At 40.6% G+C, this 21,096-nt stretch overlaps 3 protein-coding genes across 4 annotated transcripts; 1 reads left to right on the top strand and 2 right to left on the bottom strand.

Annotated features, from left to right (window-relative positions):
• Positions 1-677: 677 nt before the first annotated feature.
• Positions 678-2,280, bottom strand: mrpl36 (mitochondrial ribosomal protein L36). Of its 2 annotated transcripts, none has more exons than XM_038725343.1 (2): positions 2,149-2,280; positions 678-1,406 (listed from the first exon to the last, which is right to left on the bottom strand). In XM_038725343.1, exons 1-2 carry the CDS (start codon positions 2,177-2,179, stop codon positions 1,012-1,014), a joined length of 426 nt encoding a protein of 141 aa, XP_038581271.1. In that variant the 5' UTR covers positions 2,180-2,280; the 3' UTR covers positions 678-1,011. The 2 variants fall into 2 exon arrangements, with proteins under 2 accessions (XP_038581271.1, XP_038581272.1); XM_038725344.1 differs by having other exon boundaries at positions 678-1,403; positions 2,149-2,269.
• An 81-nt stretch (positions 2,281-2,361) lies between these two features.
• Positions 2,362-5,397, top strand: ndufs6 (NADH:ubiquinone oxidoreductase subunit S6). The gene is made up of 4 exons (XM_038725345.1): positions 2,362-2,536; positions 2,893-2,946; positions 4,466-4,588; positions 5,256-5,397. The coding sequence occupies exons 1-4, from the start codon at positions 2,393-2,395 to the stop codon at positions 5,322-5,324; spliced, it is 390 nt and encodes a 129-aa protein (XP_038581273.1). The 5' UTR covers positions 2,362-2,392; the 3' UTR covers positions 5,325-5,397.
• A 4,814-nt stretch (positions 5,398-10,211) lies between these two features.
• On the bottom strand, positions 10,212-14,506 carry irx4b (iroquois homeobox 4b). Its single transcript, XM_038723954.1, has 6 exons — positions 14,188-14,506; positions 13,734-13,922; positions 13,136-13,248; positions 12,538-12,694; positions 12,100-12,253; positions 10,212-11,999 (listed from the first exon to the last, which is right to left on the bottom strand). Exons 1-6 carry the CDS (start codon positions 14,230-14,232, stop codon positions 11,416-11,418), a joined length of 1,242 nt encoding a protein of 413 aa, XP_038579882.1. The 5' UTR covers positions 14,233-14,506; the 3' UTR covers positions 10,212-11,415.
• Between the last annotated feature and the right edge of the window lie 6,590 nt (positions 14,507-21,096).

The following is a 21,096-nucleotide window of genomic DNA, read 5'->3' as shown; positions in this document are numbered from 1 at the left end:
CATTGCGGCTGTCATCAGGTGTTTTATTGTTCCTTGTTACTCCATCTGTAAATATAACATTAGGAATACCTTTCAAGTGGGGCGGCAGTAGGCTCAGTGTTTGCTGCCAAACACCTTTCAAACCAGTCATGGCGGTACAGTTTGCATGTTACAGTCTGTCAATACTGTTGTGTGCATTGTGCTTTCTGCGTCTTTCAGTAATAATACAAGGTGGCTATAGATTTTAGGTTGAACTGCTAGTTTCTGACATGGCCACAAAACCGTGTAAGTCTGATAACAGCCAACTTTCAACACAAGATTCTGCACAAGTTTTGTAAGTCAACATATGCAGGAACTGCGGTGTGATAGGGGCAACTTACAATAGGTTAAAGCTTTTTAGAAAAAGGGAGTCAAAGTGACCGTGTGTATTACATGGCAGGTTGGATCCTGGCTTCTTGTAGCAGACTTTGGCTCCCTCATGTGGAAGAACGATGGCAGGGAATGTGACATTTAACAAACTAATGTTGGTGTGATTTCATATTAAATCCAAGTTAACCATTTTACCCCATGGACAAGAACAAAACAATTGCTCTAATAATTTTAGATAACTGAGGATCCAATTTGTAGAATGTTTTTGCCTGTAATCGGATGACATCAATCATCCGTAACGTCAATAATAATTGATCTATGCAATGGTCTATAGAGAAACAGATAAATGCCTTTTTATTTCCATTTCACCTTGTACTCTTGCATAAACCTATAATTTACACTATATGTTCAAAGCATTGCTGACTATGCCTTTATCTACTTAAGAGAAATGTATTATGCTCAAGTTTAACTTAATTTAAACTAAACCTCATTTTAGCTTTACTATATAAAATGCTGTGGAAGAACATGACGTCAACAGAACATTATAACTCATAATGTGTCATGAGCTTTGCATATTCTTAAGCCAAACCATTTATTTTTGCAGCACAGTTCTTCTAAATGTCTACAATCTTAAAACAATCTTCTCAATACTCCTTCAACACTTTAGCCCTGCCTCTGTTTGTGTCTCGGATTTGTCTTGCAGAACACAAACAAACGTCCCCTCCGTCGCACAAAGAAACAGTCTTTGCAGCGCCTCTTCAGGGCAGACTTGGTTTTCATCCCTGCAGAGGGCTGGATGCAGGGAAGATACTGGCACTGTCCCAACAGAGGTGGTCCACACTGAGCAGTGGAGCCAGACGAGGGGGGCTGGATGGAGCTGACTCTGGTTGATGACAGGAACAGTGTGCGGGGAGCTGTGGTGAGGGTGCAGAGACATCTGTAAGCACTAGCTGCTGGTGAGGAGAAGGTCATATTTAACCGGCTCATCTGGGCCACTTGGTGAGTCAGGGAGGTAGCCAGGTGCTTCAAAAGGAGGGGCACCATGGTGTCAAAGGCTGCTGAGAAGGGGGGAGAAGGGGTAATTCATAATCAGTTACAGTGACAAAAATGTAGATATCACAATTTTATGACATGACATATGATTTCTGGAATAGATTACAGTACCTGCTACCCATCACTTTAAAATAATAATTTTTCCTCAGACGTTAATCTGAAGATTAACTATTGCATTAAAGTAAAATTAATAATACCCAATATGTTTCCATTATCAATATGAATATCATAGGTTCCATTATACTGTAACGTTAGTCAATTCTCAGCGATTTTATGAATCATTCATATGGAGCTACATCATATAAACTAATATAGGCATATACCTAAAACAGTGGACAATCTAATACAAAGGAACATGGAGCATTTCAGAACGTACACGGACCACGATCGTTTTTTTAAGTGACATATTTAAATGCTGCAAATACAACCCGGTGCCACCTTTGCAATGCAACGTGCCAAGGAGACGAGCATGTAAAGAGTTGACCTGCTATCGCCAAAGCCAGACATAAAAACGGCAGACATATTAGTCCCCGACATGACACGGTCGTACCATCAAACCAAAGAATGTAAACAAACCTTTCAGAAATTCTTTGAAGGTTTATAACAGGGACTAACCCCCTGAATGTTGCGTTTTATCGCCACAACACGACCGCTAATACTGCAACGTTACTTGCTTGCGAGGGTACATCTGCTTCCGTTTTTAGTGACGGTTGTAATGCCCTCAATTTAGCCTTTCAGCTGGTTTACCTCTCTGGCTTTGGACAAATCTTGCCTCCATCAGTATCAGCAGATCCTAATTCCAAACTGGCCTTAATGCTAATTGTCATTCTCTTTTACATATACCTAAATATAAGGGCCTAATTGTAAAGCTAGTTAGTGAAGGTAACAGTAGCGAAATACTTTGAACCTGAGAGGCAAAACTCGGGGCAAATATATTTTTCTTTCCAAGCGTACTCCGCAAGGCATCCTGGGAAAACAGGCTGTTGTAAACATGGCGGCCGCAGTGGGTAGACTTCTGTCCTTCAGTAAAAATGCTAAGGGGCTTGTTTCACCTTTGAGGCTGTCTGTTGTACCTGTTCACCGCTACAGCTTAGAGATTTCCGCTACCGGGGAGCCTGTTACTCACACCGGTCAGGTAAGCTTGAAAGTGATTGTCTTCGAGTATTGGTAGTACAAATGTGTCCCACCGTTAGCTTAGCTTATCCTATCTTAGCCTTGTGTTAATGAGGCTAGTAGGTCCATTATGTCCATTATCGGACAACGCTACACATGACTTAGCTCTTAACGTTTTCCTTTAACATTTGAATTTTGGTTGTAACACAGCTGATATCCAGATATTTTTGTTTGAAAAGACATGTGATGCATTTGCTCCTTTTCTCAACTAGCAACACATAGTGCCCCATAACGGACCCCCACATCAGTAGCAAAATAGGATTTATGTGCTGTTGTTTCCTTCTACTCGAATTCATAACGTTAGTTTTCTGCTCTTAGGTGTTTGACGAAAATGATCCCAGAAGAGCCAGATTCGTTGGCAGACAGAAAGAGGTAAGTAGTAACTAACAATCCAGCTTAATAAACCTCAGATTGCAGCCATACAAAATTTGTCATACAAATATTTAAATCTTGTAAAACATCGACATCTTGTTCTCAAATCCATTATATTCATAATTTCACCATACACTCAAAAATCCAATTTTATTCAGTCAACTTTATTGATCCCAATAGGGGCAACTACACTGAACAACATTATAAACTGTAACACAAATCTGTCAAAATCTGTATTAGTGAGCGCTTCTCCCTTACTGTCAGACCAAAAGCGAAGTGAGCATTCGGGGCGGTGAGTTTACACACAAAGTCAATGCAAAGACGCGTAGAGCCGTGATTTCCTGTCGGGCAGCGCGAAGGCCTTCGCGTGAGTTGAAAATTTCCAACTCGAGCAAATTTTTGCGGGTTCTAATCGTGTCGTGAGGATTAAATTCGCGTTTGGTCTGAAAGCACCATTAGGCTGGCCACAATAAAAGGCCACTCGAAAATGTCGGTCGGTCGGTTTGCATAACCAAAGAATTTCTGCACAAACTGTCAGGAACCATGTCAGGGAAGCTCATCTGCATGCTCGTCGTCCTCATCGGGGTCTCACCCAGACTGCCGTTTGTTGTCGTAACCGACTTGAGTGGGCAAATGCTCACATTCGATGGCGTCTGGCACTTTGGAGAAGTGTTCTCTTCATGGATGAAGAGATGGGGTCGTGTGGGTGAGCTTTTTGCTGATGTCAACATTGTGGATTGAGTGGGCCACAGTGGAGGTGGGGTTACGGTATGGGCAGGCGTGTGTTATGGACAACGAACACAGGTGCATTTTATTAATGGCTTTTTGAATGCACAGAGATACTGTGACGAGATCCTGAGGCCCATTATTTTGCCATTCATCCACGACCATCACCTCGTGTTGCAGCATGATAATGGACAGCCCCATGTTGCGTGGATCTGTACACAATTCCTGGAAGTTGAAAACATCCCAGTTCTTGCATACTCACCGGACATGTCACCGATTGAGCATGTTTGGGATGCTGTGGATCGGAGTATACGACAGTGTGTTCCAGGTCCTGCCAATAGTGCTCACTAACAGATTTTGACAGTTTTGTGAACAATATTTGAGAGAAATAGGCCTTTTGTGTACATAGAGAAAGTCTTGGATTAAAACAAAAGTGTTGCGATTATAATTTTGTTCAGTGTAGTTAAGAGCAGCATCTTTGCAACAGTACATAATACAAAACATACAACATTCACATATGTGCACATTTGAAAACCCCATAAAGGAACCTACAGGGAGTTTAAAAGTCAGTCCGTAAAAAACAGTACACATTTCTGCGAATACTACACTAACGTTCAGCACACATGTTTTTTAATGTTGAAAACATTTCATGCTCACTACTTAACCCATTTAAAACGGGGTGTGTGAGTAGATGGTACACACAGAGGAGAGGCTTCGTCATTAAAACATCAGTTACGCACATCATTACAATCTCACAGTGTCTAATCTTTGTTAAAACGTTGTTTGTGTCAAGGTGAACAAGAACTTTGCCATCAAATTGGTGGCAGAGGAGCCAGTGACTGAGATTGAGGCCAGAGTGGTGTCCTGTGATGGAGGTGGAGGAGCCTTGGGCCACCCCAAAGTCTACATCAACCTGGTAAGATCGTGTCCTGCACACACACTCATGATGAAATCCTTTAAAGTGGTCCATTTTGACAAAACCTGAAATGTCCAGACAATGTCTTGATCAGTCATTCTGTGTCATTGGGCTATTTAATGTTTGTTTACCAGCAGTCAATACTTTGGTTACTGTTAATCAGATTGAAGTGTCCATGTGGTTTAATTCAGCACATGTTTGTTAGGTTTAGTTGTATTTATTTAGCTGGTTTACTTGAGACCCAGTCATCTCGGTCAGAGGAAATGTTAGATCATTTAAGTCTGATTGCAGGAATACAGTCAAATGCATGAACAGTATTGTTATCAGTGATATCCCAAGACAGAAAGTGCCAGTACTCTGATTAAAGAAACTGTGTTTCTCGTTCATGTAACGTTTTTGTTTTTTTAATTGGGTACTAGTTACTTGAGTGCATGTAAATGTATAACCTTGGGACATGTATTATCTGAGTGAATGACCTTAGTAAGGTGGTTCCAAAGCAAAAGAAATGGAAGAATGCTCTCACTTTAATAATGAAGTTGTATCAAGTCATGTGAACATGGAAGGTGGCCTTACACTGACAAGATCAGTTGTAATGTTTTTATGTTTTCTATAGCTGGTGTATTCCTATAGTAAAGATACCATTATTTTCTTGTCGCTTTTACTCCAGGATAAAGACACAAAAGTGGGAACGTGTGGCTACTGCGGATTACAATTCAAGCAGAAGCATCATCACTGAAACATTTCCTCTGTCTTTGCTTCTCTGTATAAATTGCCATATTGGTTAATAAATTATATCTTGTCTGTCTGTCTGAGAGTGCATTCTTATTGAAGCCTGTTAAAGTCAATAATGCAACATATCTGTTGTCTGTAACTACATACTCTATACCGTTTGTGCACAATGCATCCGCAATTAAGGGAATACGTACAAATGTTACTTCCAATGGTTGTGTTTTTTTAAGCGTACACATTTCATCTATCTATGGGATTGTAAGTGCAGTGGTGTAATTCTTGGCTTTGTTATCCATTTTGAATTGCTGTATGCAGTTCCCAGCTGTAACAGGTAGATGTCAGCCATGGCCTGCAGATGTGTTTGGTCTGGTACGGCAAGACAATGAAAGGCTTTTAAGTACAGAAATAAAAGCAGAGTTGTAGACATTATTTTCTATTGCCCAAACCAAAGCTTTTTTTTTTTTTTTAGAAAAGACACAAACGGTTTGTATGCAATAAAGCTTGTAATTGGTCTGAACTAAAATAAGAGCAGATGAAAGTTGCACTGTAGCTTAAAAATGTCACATGCTCCATTGTTGTCTGCGTGAGTAAGATTTATGCATCTTGGAATACATGAATAACCAATGGCTTGCGATTGCAGTGCTATGAACTTGCTTTTATCAATAAGCTGGCAAGATGTGGCTCGTCTCTGCTGTTTACTGTGAGGAGCACCGAGAGAACCTTAGCATTCCTTGTGCATCAGCCCCACACAGTCTGCGCTGTAGAGTCTCGCTCTGCCAAGCCTGGAAGACATCAGGAGGGAGCCAGCCTGATAAGACACAGTAGTGCGGAACAATACATGTTTGAAGAAGATCATATATATATTTCATCAGGCTTATTCTCCATAGACCTCTGCATGCCAAATTGGCCTGCGCTTGGCTCAGGCTCCAGACAGCACTAGCCTGTTCTGTCCCCAGTGATGCAGCCAGTGGAACTGCATTTTCCACACCATAGAGCTCAGGTTGGGAGGAGTAGTCAGGCTGATATAATTGGCCCTGGTGACTCCTGGAAGTAAGGCTTATGCTGTAGTTAACCTCATCTATAGTCAGACCACTTTGGATGATTGAAGGGGAGAGAGGTGCGTTGTTAAAATAGGCAGGCGAGCCGGGTCACTGTCAGAGAGCTGACTGGTTGGTCTTGCGGTTGGTAAGTCTGAGTGGTTCAGAGGTGGTGGTTGGTTGAGTTGGAGGCATCGCCGGGGGCAAAATCTTCAGATGAAACTGAGCATATGAATTGTGCTGAATTAAATAGCCCTATGTTTTGTGCTGGATTTAACTGCACTGTTAGATTATTCACTGCTCTTAAATGCACCCACCAGCATAATAGAATAATTCTTTAACATAATATATATCAAGAAACTTGAGATTGTAAAGTGGGATTCAACCAATTTGCAGATGGACTCACTCACAGGTTCAACCTTAAACTGTCAAATCACCAGATGTCTACATCCAGTTCTTTCTGCATAATATTAAATAATGTTTGCAAATGCCACTCTTAAGCATAATGTGACCTGCACTATTGGGTCAGACCACTCAAACAAAGATAGAGTCAAATGAGAACATAATTATATTGGAAATATCCTCGCTACTGAGCTACACAATAGATGATGGAGTTAAATGCTGGTGAATTCCTTAACACACAGCGCCCCTCCACAACAATCACTCACTCTACACAAAACATCCTCCTTGTCGCTGTAATGGCCCTATTAAAATATTTCTCGTTGAAGATGTGTCATATTACAGACCCTCAGGCTCATTATGGAGCTCCCTGCAGCCAATTATCTGAACCTCCATGTCTGGAAGCCACTGTGACCAAAAGGAGCTCACAGGCAGATCTGGGAGCTGCCCGTCCTCCTCAAATGCGTACTTACTGTATGAGAGGCGAAACAGAAAGCTGACCTTTGGTCAATGTCTCGGGGCGACTCCACTCAGCTCCACTTTAGAGTCAGGTGACAGAGCTTCTGACCTTTACCATGGAAATAATGACTTGTTCTTGTGCCAGGAGCTCAGAGGGTTACTGCAGGGAGCAAGACACCTCTGGCGACATGTGACAGTTTTTGGAGGAGAGAGTTTGCACTCAGCACTTTGATAGCCCTGGAAACCAAAGTGTGTGTGACAAGACGCAAGAGACTTAGAAATGTGTGTATATATACGGCTGTGTGTGTGTGTGTGTGTGCGTGCGTGCATGTGTGTGTTTTTAAGTATGCGACAGAGACACAGACAGTGTTGAAAGGAAATAGGTGTCAGACGGAGGGTGGAGAGAGGAGCAATTTGAAGTTGTCAATACTTCCTGTGCAGACATTCCATTGGAACATTTAAAAGTAGAAGTGATTCAGAAAAAGGATCACTGAGTATAGACTAAATCAATAATATGATCAATTAATTTAAGCAAACCATTCATGGGTTACTTTTCTGCATTAAAGTCCTTTGCCTATCACCCACTGTGTGGGCCAAATAACTCCTGGTGGTGTGAGCCAGACAAGTAAACAGTGGGTCTAACATTCCCTGAACTGTACAGCTACACACTGAGGCTTAATCACATTATATGGCCCAGGGAGCAGGCCTCCGTGTCAGACCTGTGTGTCGAGAGCAGACAGAAGTGAGGTGAGATGAGTGGGGGGAAGGAGAGAGAGAGGCGGGGTATGGAGGATGGGGAATGAGAATGAGATGTGGGAACTAAACAAGGAAGAAGAGAAAACAGGAAAGGGGGGAAAAGTGTGAGAGGTCAGTGGAGGACGATGGAGAACGTGAAAAAGTGAGGCGAGAGAGACGATGGAGGGTAAATCTCACAAGAGGACAACAATCTTCATATTCCCAGTTTGTTTAATTTGTTTAAGAGCTTCACAAATTTTAAAGGTCACAAAACCCTTTTTACACTTAACACATTCTCCATGAGAAATTTGGAAGATGTGTGGTATAATTTAATCATTAACATTCAAGAGCAGATTTGTTTTAATTTAAGCTGACTCCTTGGATTTTAAAATGTCCAATTTAAAATGTTTGTGTTTAGTCAGGTAGCAATAAAGGTAGCAATTTCACTATTTACTAATAAAGATAGTAAATCTTCTGCAAACAGAGTGAGATAATCACTCCCTATGCAGAACACTTTAACAAGGGTCAGGAATTCTCTTAAAGTGGCTATGGGTCAATAGTTTTATCCTAGTAATGGATGAAATTAGCATGTTTAATGAAAAGTTTCACTCATAATGATGAGCCCACAGAAAATAATCACTCGTTGCTCCCCTCTGCTATTCAGAGATTTATAACGTCTTTCAACTCATTGTTTTGGACAGCAACGTTAGTGACTAGCTGGTGAACACAGAGGAGCACATAGCAGCTAAAAATACAGACGTTGTTGGCGACCAAAAATAGAACTGAAAGGAGAGTGAGTATTGAACATAGATTCACCAGGTTGCCAGAGACATGACACTAAATGAATGATGATGTTGTTCCATGTCTGCTGGATGTGTAAATAGGCAACTTCTAACAGGTTCTCTATATCATCTTAAAAGTGATAATACAGTGCGGGCAGATCGTTTCCACTGCCCTCAAGCTTTACCGTTCAAGTTATGCCTGCACTGACTTTAAAATATAAAGCTAAACCAATAATTTTAGTTGATGAAAAACAGAAAAGGGTGGAACGCTGGGACTCTGAAAACAAGTGAAAATGGACAGTGAACTTTTTGAATTAAAGTTAGATCAGATTTAATGCACAAGACTAAACTGTAGTGTATATATACTTTTGCAGTTTTCCCATGGTCTGCGCCCAAGAAGCCTCAAACAGCTATGGGTGAGAATAAGTATAACTGTATATCTCTTAACTCCACTCTGGGTCAACCTCTAATCTGACTGCCATTCCATTTCTGTCATGACTCCACCACCTCCTCTTTTGAAGTCAAATCCAACTCAAGATTTTTAAAGGAAACAGAATTGTATCATTTCTAGTACTTTAAACTTAGATAGAAAAAATAAATCGCAAAACTATAAAAAATATATTTGCAGCCAACCACAGTGAGATCCTGTCGGACAGCAAGCGGAAGAAAGAAAACTTTTCAGAAATAAGAAGTCAGATGTCATTATTTATCATCTTAAATCTTACTTATTTATGAGGCAGAAACAGAATGAAATTCTCAGTTGAATTCATCCTGAATTATTTAATTCAAACTGGTTAATTCCATACAAAGCCCAGGAAGATCCCTCCTCTGTTCTGATAAATACTTTATCACACTTCCTAAATCGAAAAACAGGAGGAGGAGGAAGATGGGGGTGAAAAAAATTACTTGTTTCTTGTTGTGCTTTCTTTAAGATTGGTTTAAATGTTTTCAGGGCTAAATTTGTGATGTTTTCTTTAATAATTTAAGTTAATGGAAAAACATAAAACATTTAGGCCTAATGCCTGCCTTATTTTGTTTCAATGATATTTCTTATTATTGGTTGTACGAAAAAATCACCGAAGTGGATAAAGATGTGACACTTACTTAAAATTACGTTTTATGAAGCATTTTGCGCGTGGTGGAGTGTCTTGCAGTCCCGGGTTGACAAAGTCAAAAGCTGCCTAATGAAAAGGGACGCATCGCTGATTGCAGCTATATCTGGAGCCGAGGTGGAAGTGGCATCGATTTAACAATTTAGCAGCACCCTCCTCTGTGTGTTTCCATTAGTCACGGCTGAATACCACCCACTCCCCTCTTTCACTCCCTCTAAACACACACACACGCACACACAGACACATATCCAAGGCTGCGGTGATATATTCCACTTCTCCTGAACGGAATTTACATCATCTAAACCGATACCAGAGGTTGCAGCACAGTGGACAGCTAATGTAAGGGCACACTCAGAGAACTTTGCCATGCTATGTAATACACCTTTTATTTTTGTGACTCAGTGCTTGTGCAGGCTATAGTGCAAGTGTACAATATTGTATATTTTTCATGTGTATGAACCATACAACCTTGCTGCAGGAACGTGTGTGGTGACACTTGTTTGCTGTAAGACATTTGATCATTTATGGAGCTCATAAGAGTTTTTAAGTTGGTAGAGAGTTTGGGCCTGTCCAAACGCCAAAACAGGATCATAAATTGTTAATTGACCGTTCGCTAAACCCCTACCCGGACAACAATTGCCCAGTCATAGCTTAGCAACCATAACTGGGCACACCAGATCTATCAAACTTTGGATTGTAGGAGTAATACTCTGCATTGAAAGTGTTAGTCTTTTATTCAAACTTTTCCAAAACCAGAAGAGCAAAAGTTTAAGAAATAGATTAAACATTGTGTTTGTCTGGTCTAATGGAGGCTGCAGTCATTACCAGGTCTGGCTAACTAGCTTACTGCCTACAGTCATCAACCAGAACCTCCAAAGCCAAGGAGCACATCATAAACTATTTCGTTAAATACATTATCTGTGGGGTTACAATGTTACGTTACACGAAAGCACACCCACTGTGTAGAATTGTGTGGAAGTCAATCCTGGATGCTATAAAGAGTTTTGGCTAATGTTAGTTGCTCTGTCCTGCTATTTACTGGTTTTGACAAAGTTTACTCAGCAACCTGAGCCACTGTTACCTGAGATAGAGGTGACTTTTTTTGCCTGGTACATGAAGCTTTAGCTTCAGTCTGCTAGCTCAATATCATATATGTAGCCAACAAGTGCATATTTAAGACCTCTTTTACAAGATACAGCTGTCAAGTTTAAAAGTCAGCCAGAGTCAGGTTTTCTAATAAATTCATTTATACAACATTAGCTTAATTAATAAGCTAGCTAGAGATAATAAAATCTGCCACCAATGGTTGTTGGCTAGAAATTAAAAGCCTTCTTTCATCGGCCTCAGTCTGGAATCAATCAACGACCTATTGTTTAAATTCCCATTGCTCAATCTGCCACTGTTATCATTGTAAACTACATGTGCTGTGGGAGAATGAAAAGCTTGATGGGGTAGCAACAGTAAGGTGGCGCTTAGCAAACGGTCAATTGGTAAAGTCACAACAGCAAAATATAGACTTTTTGTTTTATGTCCAGCAGTCTTTGAAATATTCCGTTGAAAATGTGGTGGTCGGACTACAAAGATGACGTAGACCTAACAAGTTCAAGGGATTGTCTGGGTGTTCTGCTGTCCATCACGGCATCATTTAAGCCTTTCCACACCCCCGCTGGTTTGGGCTGTTGGAAAGGAAGACCATGGAAAACTCCGTCCACCCATTCTCTGAGCGTGGCAACTGGTGATTCCTGTTGCCTGTCTGCCTTTGTTAGTGCCATACTTGATGGATACCCAGGAGAGGAGGACCTGGTCGACGCCAGCATACAAGGAGGGTAATCTGGCTGCAAGCTGGCATCCAAAGATGCAGCAGTGTGAGCGATGGACCAAATTTTGGGCTTGTTGTCTGTACTTCGAAGATCTGGATTAGGATAGAAGCCGCTGTTTTGCTGTTGGACCATTGTGAGTTTGGGGCAGTCTGAGCACAATCTCTCTTTTCCGTGCAATGGGTCTAGGTTGTGTGTGAGATGCCCACGTGGGAGGTCAGTGTCTGGATTTGCATCATGGTCCTCTGAAAGAAACTGTGGCTTTGGTTCACAGTCAGAGCCATCTGACTCCAGCAGGTCGAAGTCCTCAAGGTCACTCTGCAGGTCTGCACACTGTCGATCTGCAATTACAAATGACACAGATAAAACTAAGTCTGTGCATGCTAGTTAAACTTTGAAACAAGCTCAATGTGCTGACAGATTGATTTAGGCTCTGCTTACCAGGAAGGTCTTTGTCATTTTTAAGTGGCTTTTCAGCTTCATCACTGTCATCATCACATCCCCGGTCATCAGAGCTTTTACAAGCCCGTGGTGACCACGTCACCTTGTTCTCCTTCTTTAGCCTCCTGCGTGCATTTGCAAACCAAGTAGACACCTGAGGAAGGAAAGGAATGGAGATCAGAAAGTAACATAAAGTCATTTGAACAGGAGAAGGAAGGAAATTATACAGGATTGAAGGAAAGACAAGGGAAGGAAAGGGCAAAACATTGAATAGAAGGAATGAAAGAAGGGAAAACATGAAGGTATAAGAGAAAGTGTGATATATGTAAAGCAAACATGAAGAAGGGCAAAGCATTTAATACCGGAAATGAATTAAGGGCAAGCTGCCCGTTAACAGGCAAATTGACAATACATTGACAATAGTTTGCTAAAACCTACCTGTGTGAGGGTCATCCTGGTGATGATAGCAAGCATTATCTTCTCTCCCTTTGTGGGATAAGGATTCTTCTGGTGTTCCTGCAGCCAAGCCTTCAGGGTGCTGGTCGTCTCTCGGGTGGCATTTTTACGACGGGAAGCGCCGTCAGAGCAGGAATACCTGAGCCAAATGGTGACAATTCAAATAATATTTCGCAATGTCGTACCAAAAATAAGTGAATCACATTTGCTTTAAAGGACAGCCTCCCTTATTTATGAGTAACTATTGACTTTAAATCATATTTTAATGATGTCTAAAGAGAGACCATATCATAAAGAAAAACATACATCTAACTTTATAACAGTTCCAGACACTAAATCCCAGTAAGGATATTATAGTTAGTGTAATACTTACATAATGATGCCAAGACATAAAAGAATATGAGATCACTACAAACTTGCTACAGACACACTAGGAATATTTTTCATCAGGGAGTCAGCAGTCATAAGTGGAGGATGACTGATGTTATATATATATTGATATTACAGTTTTGAAATGAGAAAATATGGTTTAACTTGAAGGCAATAAAAGCACTTTCTCAATATGCAGACTTTGACTTACCCATATCTGTCATAAGGATATTGTCCAAATGTATAGTCATAGGGATAGTAGGCAGGAGTCTGAGATGTCCCCACATGCACAGATCCCAATCCATCTTTGGGATCTAGTGGCCCCTGAAAACAGTGGTAAATAACTGACATAAATATTTGCTAAAAATTCCAGGATTTTTTCACAGGAATGCACTGTGATACTAGACATGGCTTTAGCCTGAATTTACCTTGTTTACTTTTTTACTTTAATGTCATATGAGTATAAGATTCACAAATTCTGTTCAGTATTCAAAACATTACAGGGTCACTTTTTCAACCTTTCTAATGCAATGTTATCATTAATTAATGTAGGCTATCTGTTTGTTAGGGCTAGGGTCTGTACATTGCAGTATTGACAATTGTATTTCTGTGTCTTATTTTGTCACTCCTCTGTTGTTATGTAGTGATTGTGATATATGTTGGGATCCCTTCGAAAACAAGATGGTACATCTGAAAGGATTTATCCTAATAAATACAAGTAAACAAACAAAGGTATGTGCGCATTGGCGCATTTTAAATAAAAGCAAAGTTATTGTAATAATGAGCTGTAAGTGAAATGTGAAACTCACTCTGGAATAGAGAGCGGTGGCGTCGCTGGTGCAGGTGTTATAGTAACCTTGGCTCTTTGGATAAGGGCCGCTGTAGACGCCAATGCCGGCGCCAGGGGTGAGCTGGTGGCCCGGCGAGCGCAGCACCGGGTGTGACGGAGGCGTTCCGGGCTCCAGACAACCAGCCAGAGAGCTGGAGGTCATCAGAAACTTTGGCAAGAAAAATTGCAAAATGAACCTTATTTCTACCATTAGATTATAAGTGAGAAAGATAGTGAAGGGTATTTTTCACACAGCTGATAGATAGTTTTAAAAAAATAGTATTTAAAAATGCCCAGAGTACAAATACTGCCGTGCTGCTCACTGATTTTGTCACATTTTGTAAAGAAAACAAGTGACTTGTTCATGGAACATTTGTAGAAGTCCATAATTTATCATCAACAATAACTTTAAAGAAAAAAAATACTGACTGTACCTGCGGTGTGGTGGAGTATGAGTATCCCAGCGGAGAGTAAGCCATGGCTCAAATAAGATAAAAGAGACAAAAGCAGGAGCGCAGAGCCGGGCGACATCCAACAGCATCCGTGCCGAGGGTAGACTTTTGCCTCTGATACTAGTTCAGACCTAGTTTGCCTGGCAACTTTTCAGGTTTTAAAATTTGGATCTACCACCTTATCCAAATGGGGGCGCGCAGACATTTACGCACATTTTACGCACCACGATTAACAGCCTTTATAAGTAACTTCTTGGCGTTCCTTGCAGTTCCGCTAAATTCACTTTAGCTGCTGCAGCTTTTACAGTATCCCTGCTGCCTCCAAAGCGAGTGTGATCAAACCATCTCCCTGTGATGCGCTCTTTGGTTTTATGGCGCGTCTCTCTGACGTCAGCCCGGACTCCGTGTGTGTCTCCGGTGTTCATATCAAGATGAGGAAACTCACCTAATTAATTCCCTCCCAGTTTTCTTTCAGTTATTCTGCAGGAAAACAGCCCCACGCAAGCGCAAGTGCAACCCCCCCAAAAGTCCCCAGGCGTAATGAGAATGTGATCAATTGTCCTTTCCAAATAAACACACACACAGCTGCATTCATCCACATACACAACGCACTCTTACACACACCCTGCTATGGCCAGAGGGGGGATCAGGAACGTGATGTCTTGACACCACATTGACATAAGATGATTGATGACTACAACCTGATATTAGCATAATCGTTTTGCCCTGTAGTTTAGATAACTTGTCAGTATGGAGAAATCTCCCTGTCATGCACATATTCATGAGTGGGGAAAATTCAGGTCTCCTCCAAGCAAATTAATCAAAGAATAAACACTCTCTGCATTCCCTTGAGTAAGCACCTTTAGCAACTGAATGGGTTGTCATGTTTTTAATAACAGTCTTTAGCCATCCTGGTGAAGTGGAAACATTTCTCTCATTTCTTCTCAAACCACCTTTTGATCTTTATTCATTCTTTATAAGGTAGGATGAAGACTAGGGCAAGAGTAAAAAGGATGGGGGAGGGAAATGTTGGAGGAGTTTGTCATGTTAGAAAAAAAAGGATATGTTTGTGATAAAATGGCAAAGGTAAACAGTTTTAAACCCCTTCTCATTCTCAGGTCGTCAAACACCAACGCTTTGTCATGCCCATCTCATAAAAATACACAGGGTTCCCTTTAGCATCTGTATGAGACGCCTTTAGAAACTAGGTAGGTTAGGTAGTAGGAAGTCATGTGATGGAACATAATATAAAATTTTGGTTAGGTTTAGGTAACATTACTTTATGTCACTACTTGGTGACATATGTTAGTGAAGTTGTACCTAACCAAGTAGTAATGTGTGGTAGCATAACGTAACATAACTGAGAACTTTAAATAAGTCAACATTGATTTTGGTTTCACACGGGACATGAACCCTAGTGTCTTGGGTAAAAGACCAGTGTTTGTTTGACTAGTACATCCACCCCAAAACCTCCTCTGGTAGACTTTCACACTCTTTATCTGTCTTTATACTAGACAGACCACAGTGTTAGCCTAACCTTAACCAAGAGAGCCAAGAGTGCCTAAACATAACTATAAAAAAGTGTGAAGAAAAAATAATGCTGTAGTCACTACAAGTGGCTACTGTATTAAATTTTATTAAATATTTTAATGGAACCAAGATTTTGCTCATATTGATTTTTTCGACATCCTCGATTAAACAAACAATAATTCGTCATTATGTTAATAGAAAAAGTAATCCTGTCAGCTTTGGTTACTTAAAAACATTTTGCTCTTGCAAATTAGTTGTATATAAACAATTTCTAGGTGACCGTGTTGCAGATATTTATAATATTAAGTCCATCATTGCCACAGTTTTCAAGTTCACTCATTCTGTAGTTATAATAACTGTTTAATTAGCAGTTTTTGCAGTCTTTGGTGTGTTTTTTATAAATATATTATTTAGAGATATTGGTGTATTGTGGCGCAAAGAAATTATTGATAATGTTGGGGAGGTTCTACCTTTTTTTATAAAATGAAGAATCATCCCTCCTCCCCACCCTAATCGTTTTTGTACAGCCCCTAATATTGGAGGAAATGAGAAATCCATAAGAGGTTATGGGGAAAAAGAAGAAATAGGCGACAAAAGGTTGGTTGGATAAGAAACTTTATGTGCATTAAATCCAACATCAAATGAATGTGGGAAGGAGGGAAAGCCTAAAGAAGCAAACTTGGGGAGCAAGGAGGAAATCGTTAATAGTCAGGGGATCTGAAATGGAGCGAGGGGATGTGGAGGGGAAAAAGGACAAAATATTCCCAGTGCACCCAGAGTAGGGCTGGAACAACAGAGCTGCATCACCAGAAAGCATCTCGGGCCCCACCGGGGAGAAAGCATCTGTGTACCAGCGCTTGATTGACATTCCATTTGTCCCGCGAAAGGTGCTCATATACTGAACACGGACTAACTGTCTCTCCCTCATCTGTGCTCAAAGATTGGAAATGAAGTTATCTCCCCACGCTGGCGTTGCACATCTTCACACAAAACATATGTCACTCACAGAGAATGGCAATTTGTTTAGCCTCTGACAATGAACATGACTCTGTTTAATCTCGGTTCCATGTAGTTCATGGGGAAAATAACTTGCAGTGTTGAACTTCCAAGCTTTTGTTACCTTCTTCCTGGATAAAAAGAATGAATATAACACATGCATTGTACATGGAGGGTGCATAGATTATGTTATTTCCCTCTTTTTGAATATTCAATTCACTGCTTATATATTAATATATAATGTGTTTATATATTTATGGAATTCCTCCAGTATGTATTTCTTAAGGCTCTGCGTTCGTTAGACCGTGATTATATCTTTCTGATCTTACTCCCCTAACATCAATCATTCATTCAAGATGCTCCTCAAGAAAAAAAAGAAGAAAGGAAATGTTCTTATTCTCTCCTTCCTGCATCCAACTCTAGCTATTATGCAGTAGGTGGGGCACGGGGGTTAATGATAGAAGCATGTTAATACGAGAGGAGGAGGGCCAGGCAGTGCAGAAAGTGTTTGGAAGAGAGGGACAAACAACCCCAATCACAAGTTCTTTCAATCACAGTGCGCCGCATTTGAATATTTTCTACCTTAAAGTCTGAAATCTATGCAATTTTAATCGCTGTTTAACATGTAGATGCTTTTTGAGCCACCTTGAAAAATAGCTAAGTGGGTGGTGCTGAAGGGCCCAAACTGAAGTGAGAAGGTTTCTGACAACCAGAGTGAAAACATTACCATTTCTTGAGGCTCTTTTGGATGAGGCAATATTAGTCCAGTTGGAGAGGAAATAGTTTTGTGTACCTCCTGGTTAAAAAAATTATTTTTCATATCTGTTATGAGGCTATAGCCAGCAGCTGGTTCGCTTAGCTTAGAATAAAGACTATAAACAGGGAAACAGTGTGCTGTTTCCTATCAGCACTTTTTAACAGCTCAATAATTAAAAATTTGTTTAATCTTTTCAAAAATGCAAAAAATATTCCCACATTTACTCATTATTCCAAGGTGGTTGGCCCACCGCTAGCCTTGTTGTCACATTATTTAAATAGCCAAAATTTACGGATTTTGGATAATTTAGAGCAGCGTAAATAACTTACAGCTCATTATTACAATAACTTTGCTTTTATTTAAAGACCATACTCTTTGTAATATTATTTACAGAGACCCAACAGTTCCCCCCATGAGCAAACACTTAGCCACAGTGGCAAGGAAAAACTCCCTTTAACATGAACAAATCTCGAGCAGAACCAAGACTCAGGTTGGGCGGCAAACTGCCTCGACCGGTTGGGTTGAGACAGAGAGAGGGAGAGTGGGGGAAGAAAGAGAGAGAGGGGGTGGGTAAAGAAGCTATCGTCGCTGTCAGAAATGTTCATTGTCGGCATTTCAGAAAAAGAAGTTGGAGACTGACGTGAACAGTTTTTCGCACTTCGTTGCTTGTAATTATATTTTCAACAAAATGACATGGGGCATTATGTGGAGTCTGCGCTCAGAGACAAATGCTCAACAAAGAAACAGTTGCAGGCCCTAACCAAATAACAAACGTTTTTACAATTTGGTTGTTGTACCGATATTGCATTAATTGGTGAGCTTTAGATTTGCTTGTAGTTTGATTTTGTTACCTTTGGACAGAGCCAGGCTAGCTGTTTCCCCGTTTCCAGTCCTTGTGCTAAGCTAAGCTAAACGGCTGTTGGCTGTAGCTGTATTTTTACTGGACAGATATGAGATCTTTTCTCATCCGGCTCTCGGCAAGAAAGTCAATAAAAGCATTTCCCCAAGTGTCAAACTATTTCTCTAACATCCACTTTATGAAACTGACAACAACAAAAGATAAGAAAGTTATTCACATAGTATTTGTGTGCTATGGGATCTTCCTTATGAAACTTTGTTAACACAGCTTTCTTAAGATGTTTCAAAGTGAAGAGAAACAAAATGAGGAGAAAAGTCGATTCCATGCAAGACTTGCTCTGCTCACAGTGTTCGACCATCAGACAAATGAACACAGGGGTAACACGAGGTAGCTTTCCCACCTTTTTTCAAGCCTCTGCTCTCTGAGAATAAGGGATACTCAGAGAGAAAGAAGAGGACAGAGGAGGACAAGCAATAAATGGATCATGAGGAAAGAAAACAGCCCTTCCTTTCCACCACAAGACACTGCCTCTTGTTAAGCACAATAGCGCCAACCGAGTACAAGCGCAAACTGGGCTTGATCTGATCCACAAACAAGGCTGCCAACACCGAGTACCTGTCTGACCACTGAGCAGCAGCCATGCTATCTGCTCCTGTCTAATAAGAGCCTCATGGAGGTTCTGGAGCGACTGAACTCTGAGTGAGATACTATAAATGCCCTGGTCTTCCTCATCAATGATGTAGGACACGGGAACAGAGACAAGCTAACCCTCTTAGCCACTGTGCAGTACGTGCGTGCAAGTGTGTGCGTGAAAGAAGTGGACGGAGACAGACAGAGGCAGAGAGGGAGACAGGTTTAGGCTACAGGCAGCTCTTAAGAGTGTGTACAGTTTGCGTTGAGCCCTGGGAGGCCAGCCGTATTCCTCCCTATCACTTCCACTTCATTACTCCGGCAGCGGACATGCATTATTCAGCTCTTCAAGCCTCAGTCCACAGGGACCAATAGAGCCTTTAACAAACACTTTAACCTATCTTAACTCTCTCACAGATCCTCTGTGTTACCCTATCTGTTTATTGTTCCTCTCTTTTGGACTTTCTTGATTTCTGTTCATTTATATTCTCTCTCTGCTCCTATAACTATATTTTTTAACCTATTTTCTGACTATTTATTTTTACAGTTTCTTTATCATTGACTGTCTGCTATTTTACCTTTTCTCTTGAAATGGACTTTACCTTCTCCTTGGTTGGGTTATCACAGACCCCTCTGCTGTACAGAACGCGCAAAAATTATAATAACTGCAAAACCATTTGTTTTCCTACCTTTCCTGCGAAAAATATGTTTTTGGCCACTTGGGGCAGTGGAAACAAGTTGTGTACACAACACTGACATATCATCACTTTTTACGTTGACTTGGTGACCTTGTTAGCACACAGTTGCTTATGTACACATGCAGCAGTTGGGGAGCAACATTTGCATTCATTTGGTTTCTGGCCACCTGATGAATCTAAGTCCAATATTCACTTTTTTTGCTCTGTTTTTGGTCTCTACGAACTTCTGAGGGAAATATCTGGCTCTCATGCAAAATGCTCCGCTATGTCCACCAGCTTGTCTCTAACTGTGTCTGTCTGCTGTTTGGTGCTTAGCAGGCTGTGTTAGATGGGTTCCTCTTTTTTTAGATCTTTTCACTGAAAATGACACAGTGTTATGGAAATATTGATTATAGCTGCTTTCCCCCTTCTGTTCTGACACTATTAAAACTCAATATGTAGAAAAGTATTGAGGTCGTAATCACAACTGAGCTTCCACATCTGATGAAGGTGACAAACAACATAAATGACCATAAAACATTGTTAACATGACAAATAAGTAAATATTTTATATTCTAAATGTCCTATGCATTAACAAATTCACCAAAACGTCATTCATAAAGAAATGTACAATATGTCCTATATACTGACAGTTAAACTTAACTGGTCAGTTAAAGAGGACTATATTCCTGTTTTATAAACAGCTGAAACATAAACAACAAAAATAGATTTATTTGGGAGTTGTGAGGGAAACCAACCACAGATATAGAACATTTGAATTGCATTGTATTTAACTTTATACTTTATACTTACTTTCCTACATACTTACTTCTTTGTACCTTTTTTGTTTGTTTGAAAAAGAGATAACCAAGAATTGGATTGGATTTCCTCATGAAAAAACTTCAATAAGCAAAATGGAAGTTACAATGTTATTTCTATAAAGTCCTAAAATCCTAGAAAACTGGTCTTTAATCTCAGGGCATTACACTAGTGTCGACTTTAGATTGTTAGATTGCTGGAATACCGTGAAAAGGGAAATCAGTGCTATATTTTTCCTTTCTACTACTGCAGTGCCAGTGCTTAGACCTCAGGTGCCATCCTCTGGTGGTTTAGGGAACTACAACCTTATTGTGCTGGTGATTGGGTGCATGTGCGTGGGCTTGTGTGTGAGTATGTGTGTGTGGTGATGTTAGCCTGAGGGTAGCCAGTGTTTTCAGCTTGCAGTTGTTATTGACCGGGGTGAAAAGGTCACCCACAGTTATGTGACCAACCAAAGACAGTACAGCAGGTCTGCTTGTCTACATGCGCATGTGTGAGGTTGCAGATTTCATTTTGTCTCTGACTGGACCTCCCAGGACTTCTGGCCACCAGCAGCATCCAGCGCAATATCCTACCCTATTGAGTTCACAACCTTTGTTTCAATGTTTGTTTATTTTTTTGCT

The sequence above is a fragment of the Micropterus salmoides genome, unplaced genomic scaffold (assembly GCF_014851395.1).
Source record: "Micropterus salmoides isolate LMB-PRFRI ecotype aquatic unplaced genomic scaffold, ASM1485139v1 Ms_hic_scaffold_17, whole genome shotgun sequence".
Taxonomy (NCBI): domain Eukaryota; kingdom Metazoa; phylum Chordata; class Actinopteri; order Centrarchiformes; family Centrarchidae; genus Micropterus; species Micropterus salmoides.
This window is presented reverse-complemented; position numbering and strand designations above follow the sequence as displayed.

Coding starts and splice junctions, on each gene's coding strand:
- ndufs6 (XM_038725345.1), top strand. CDS start 2,393: ATGGCGGCCGCAGTGGGTAGACTTCTGTCCTTCAGTAAAAATGCTAAG. Junction 2,537..2,892: donor CTGTTACTCACACCGGTCAG/GTAAGCTTGAAA, acceptor TTCTGCTCTTAG/GTGTTTGACGAAAATGATCC. Junction 4,589..5,255: donor CCAAAGTCTACATCAACCTG/GTAAGATCGTGT, acceptor CTTTTACTCCAG/GATAAAGACACAAAAGTGGG.
- mrpl36 (XM_038725343.1), bottom strand. CDS start 2,179: ATGGAGGCAAGATTTGTCCAAAGCCAGAGAG. Junction 1,407..2,148: donor ATTTGTCCAAAGCCAGAGAG/GTAAACCAGCTG, acceptor CCCCCTTCTCAG/CAGCCTTTGACACCATGGTG.
- irx4b (XM_038723954.1), bottom strand. CDS start 14,232: ATGGCTTACTCTCCGCTGGGATACTCATACTCCACCACACCGCAG. Junction 13,249..13,733: donor CCACCGCTCTCTATTCCAGA/GTGAGTTTCACA, acceptor CACTGTTTTCAG/GGGCCACTAGATCCCAAAGA. Junction 12,000..12,099: donor AAATGACAAAGACCTTCCTG/GTAAGCAGAGCC, acceptor TTGTAATTGCAG/ATCGACAGTGTGCAGACCTG.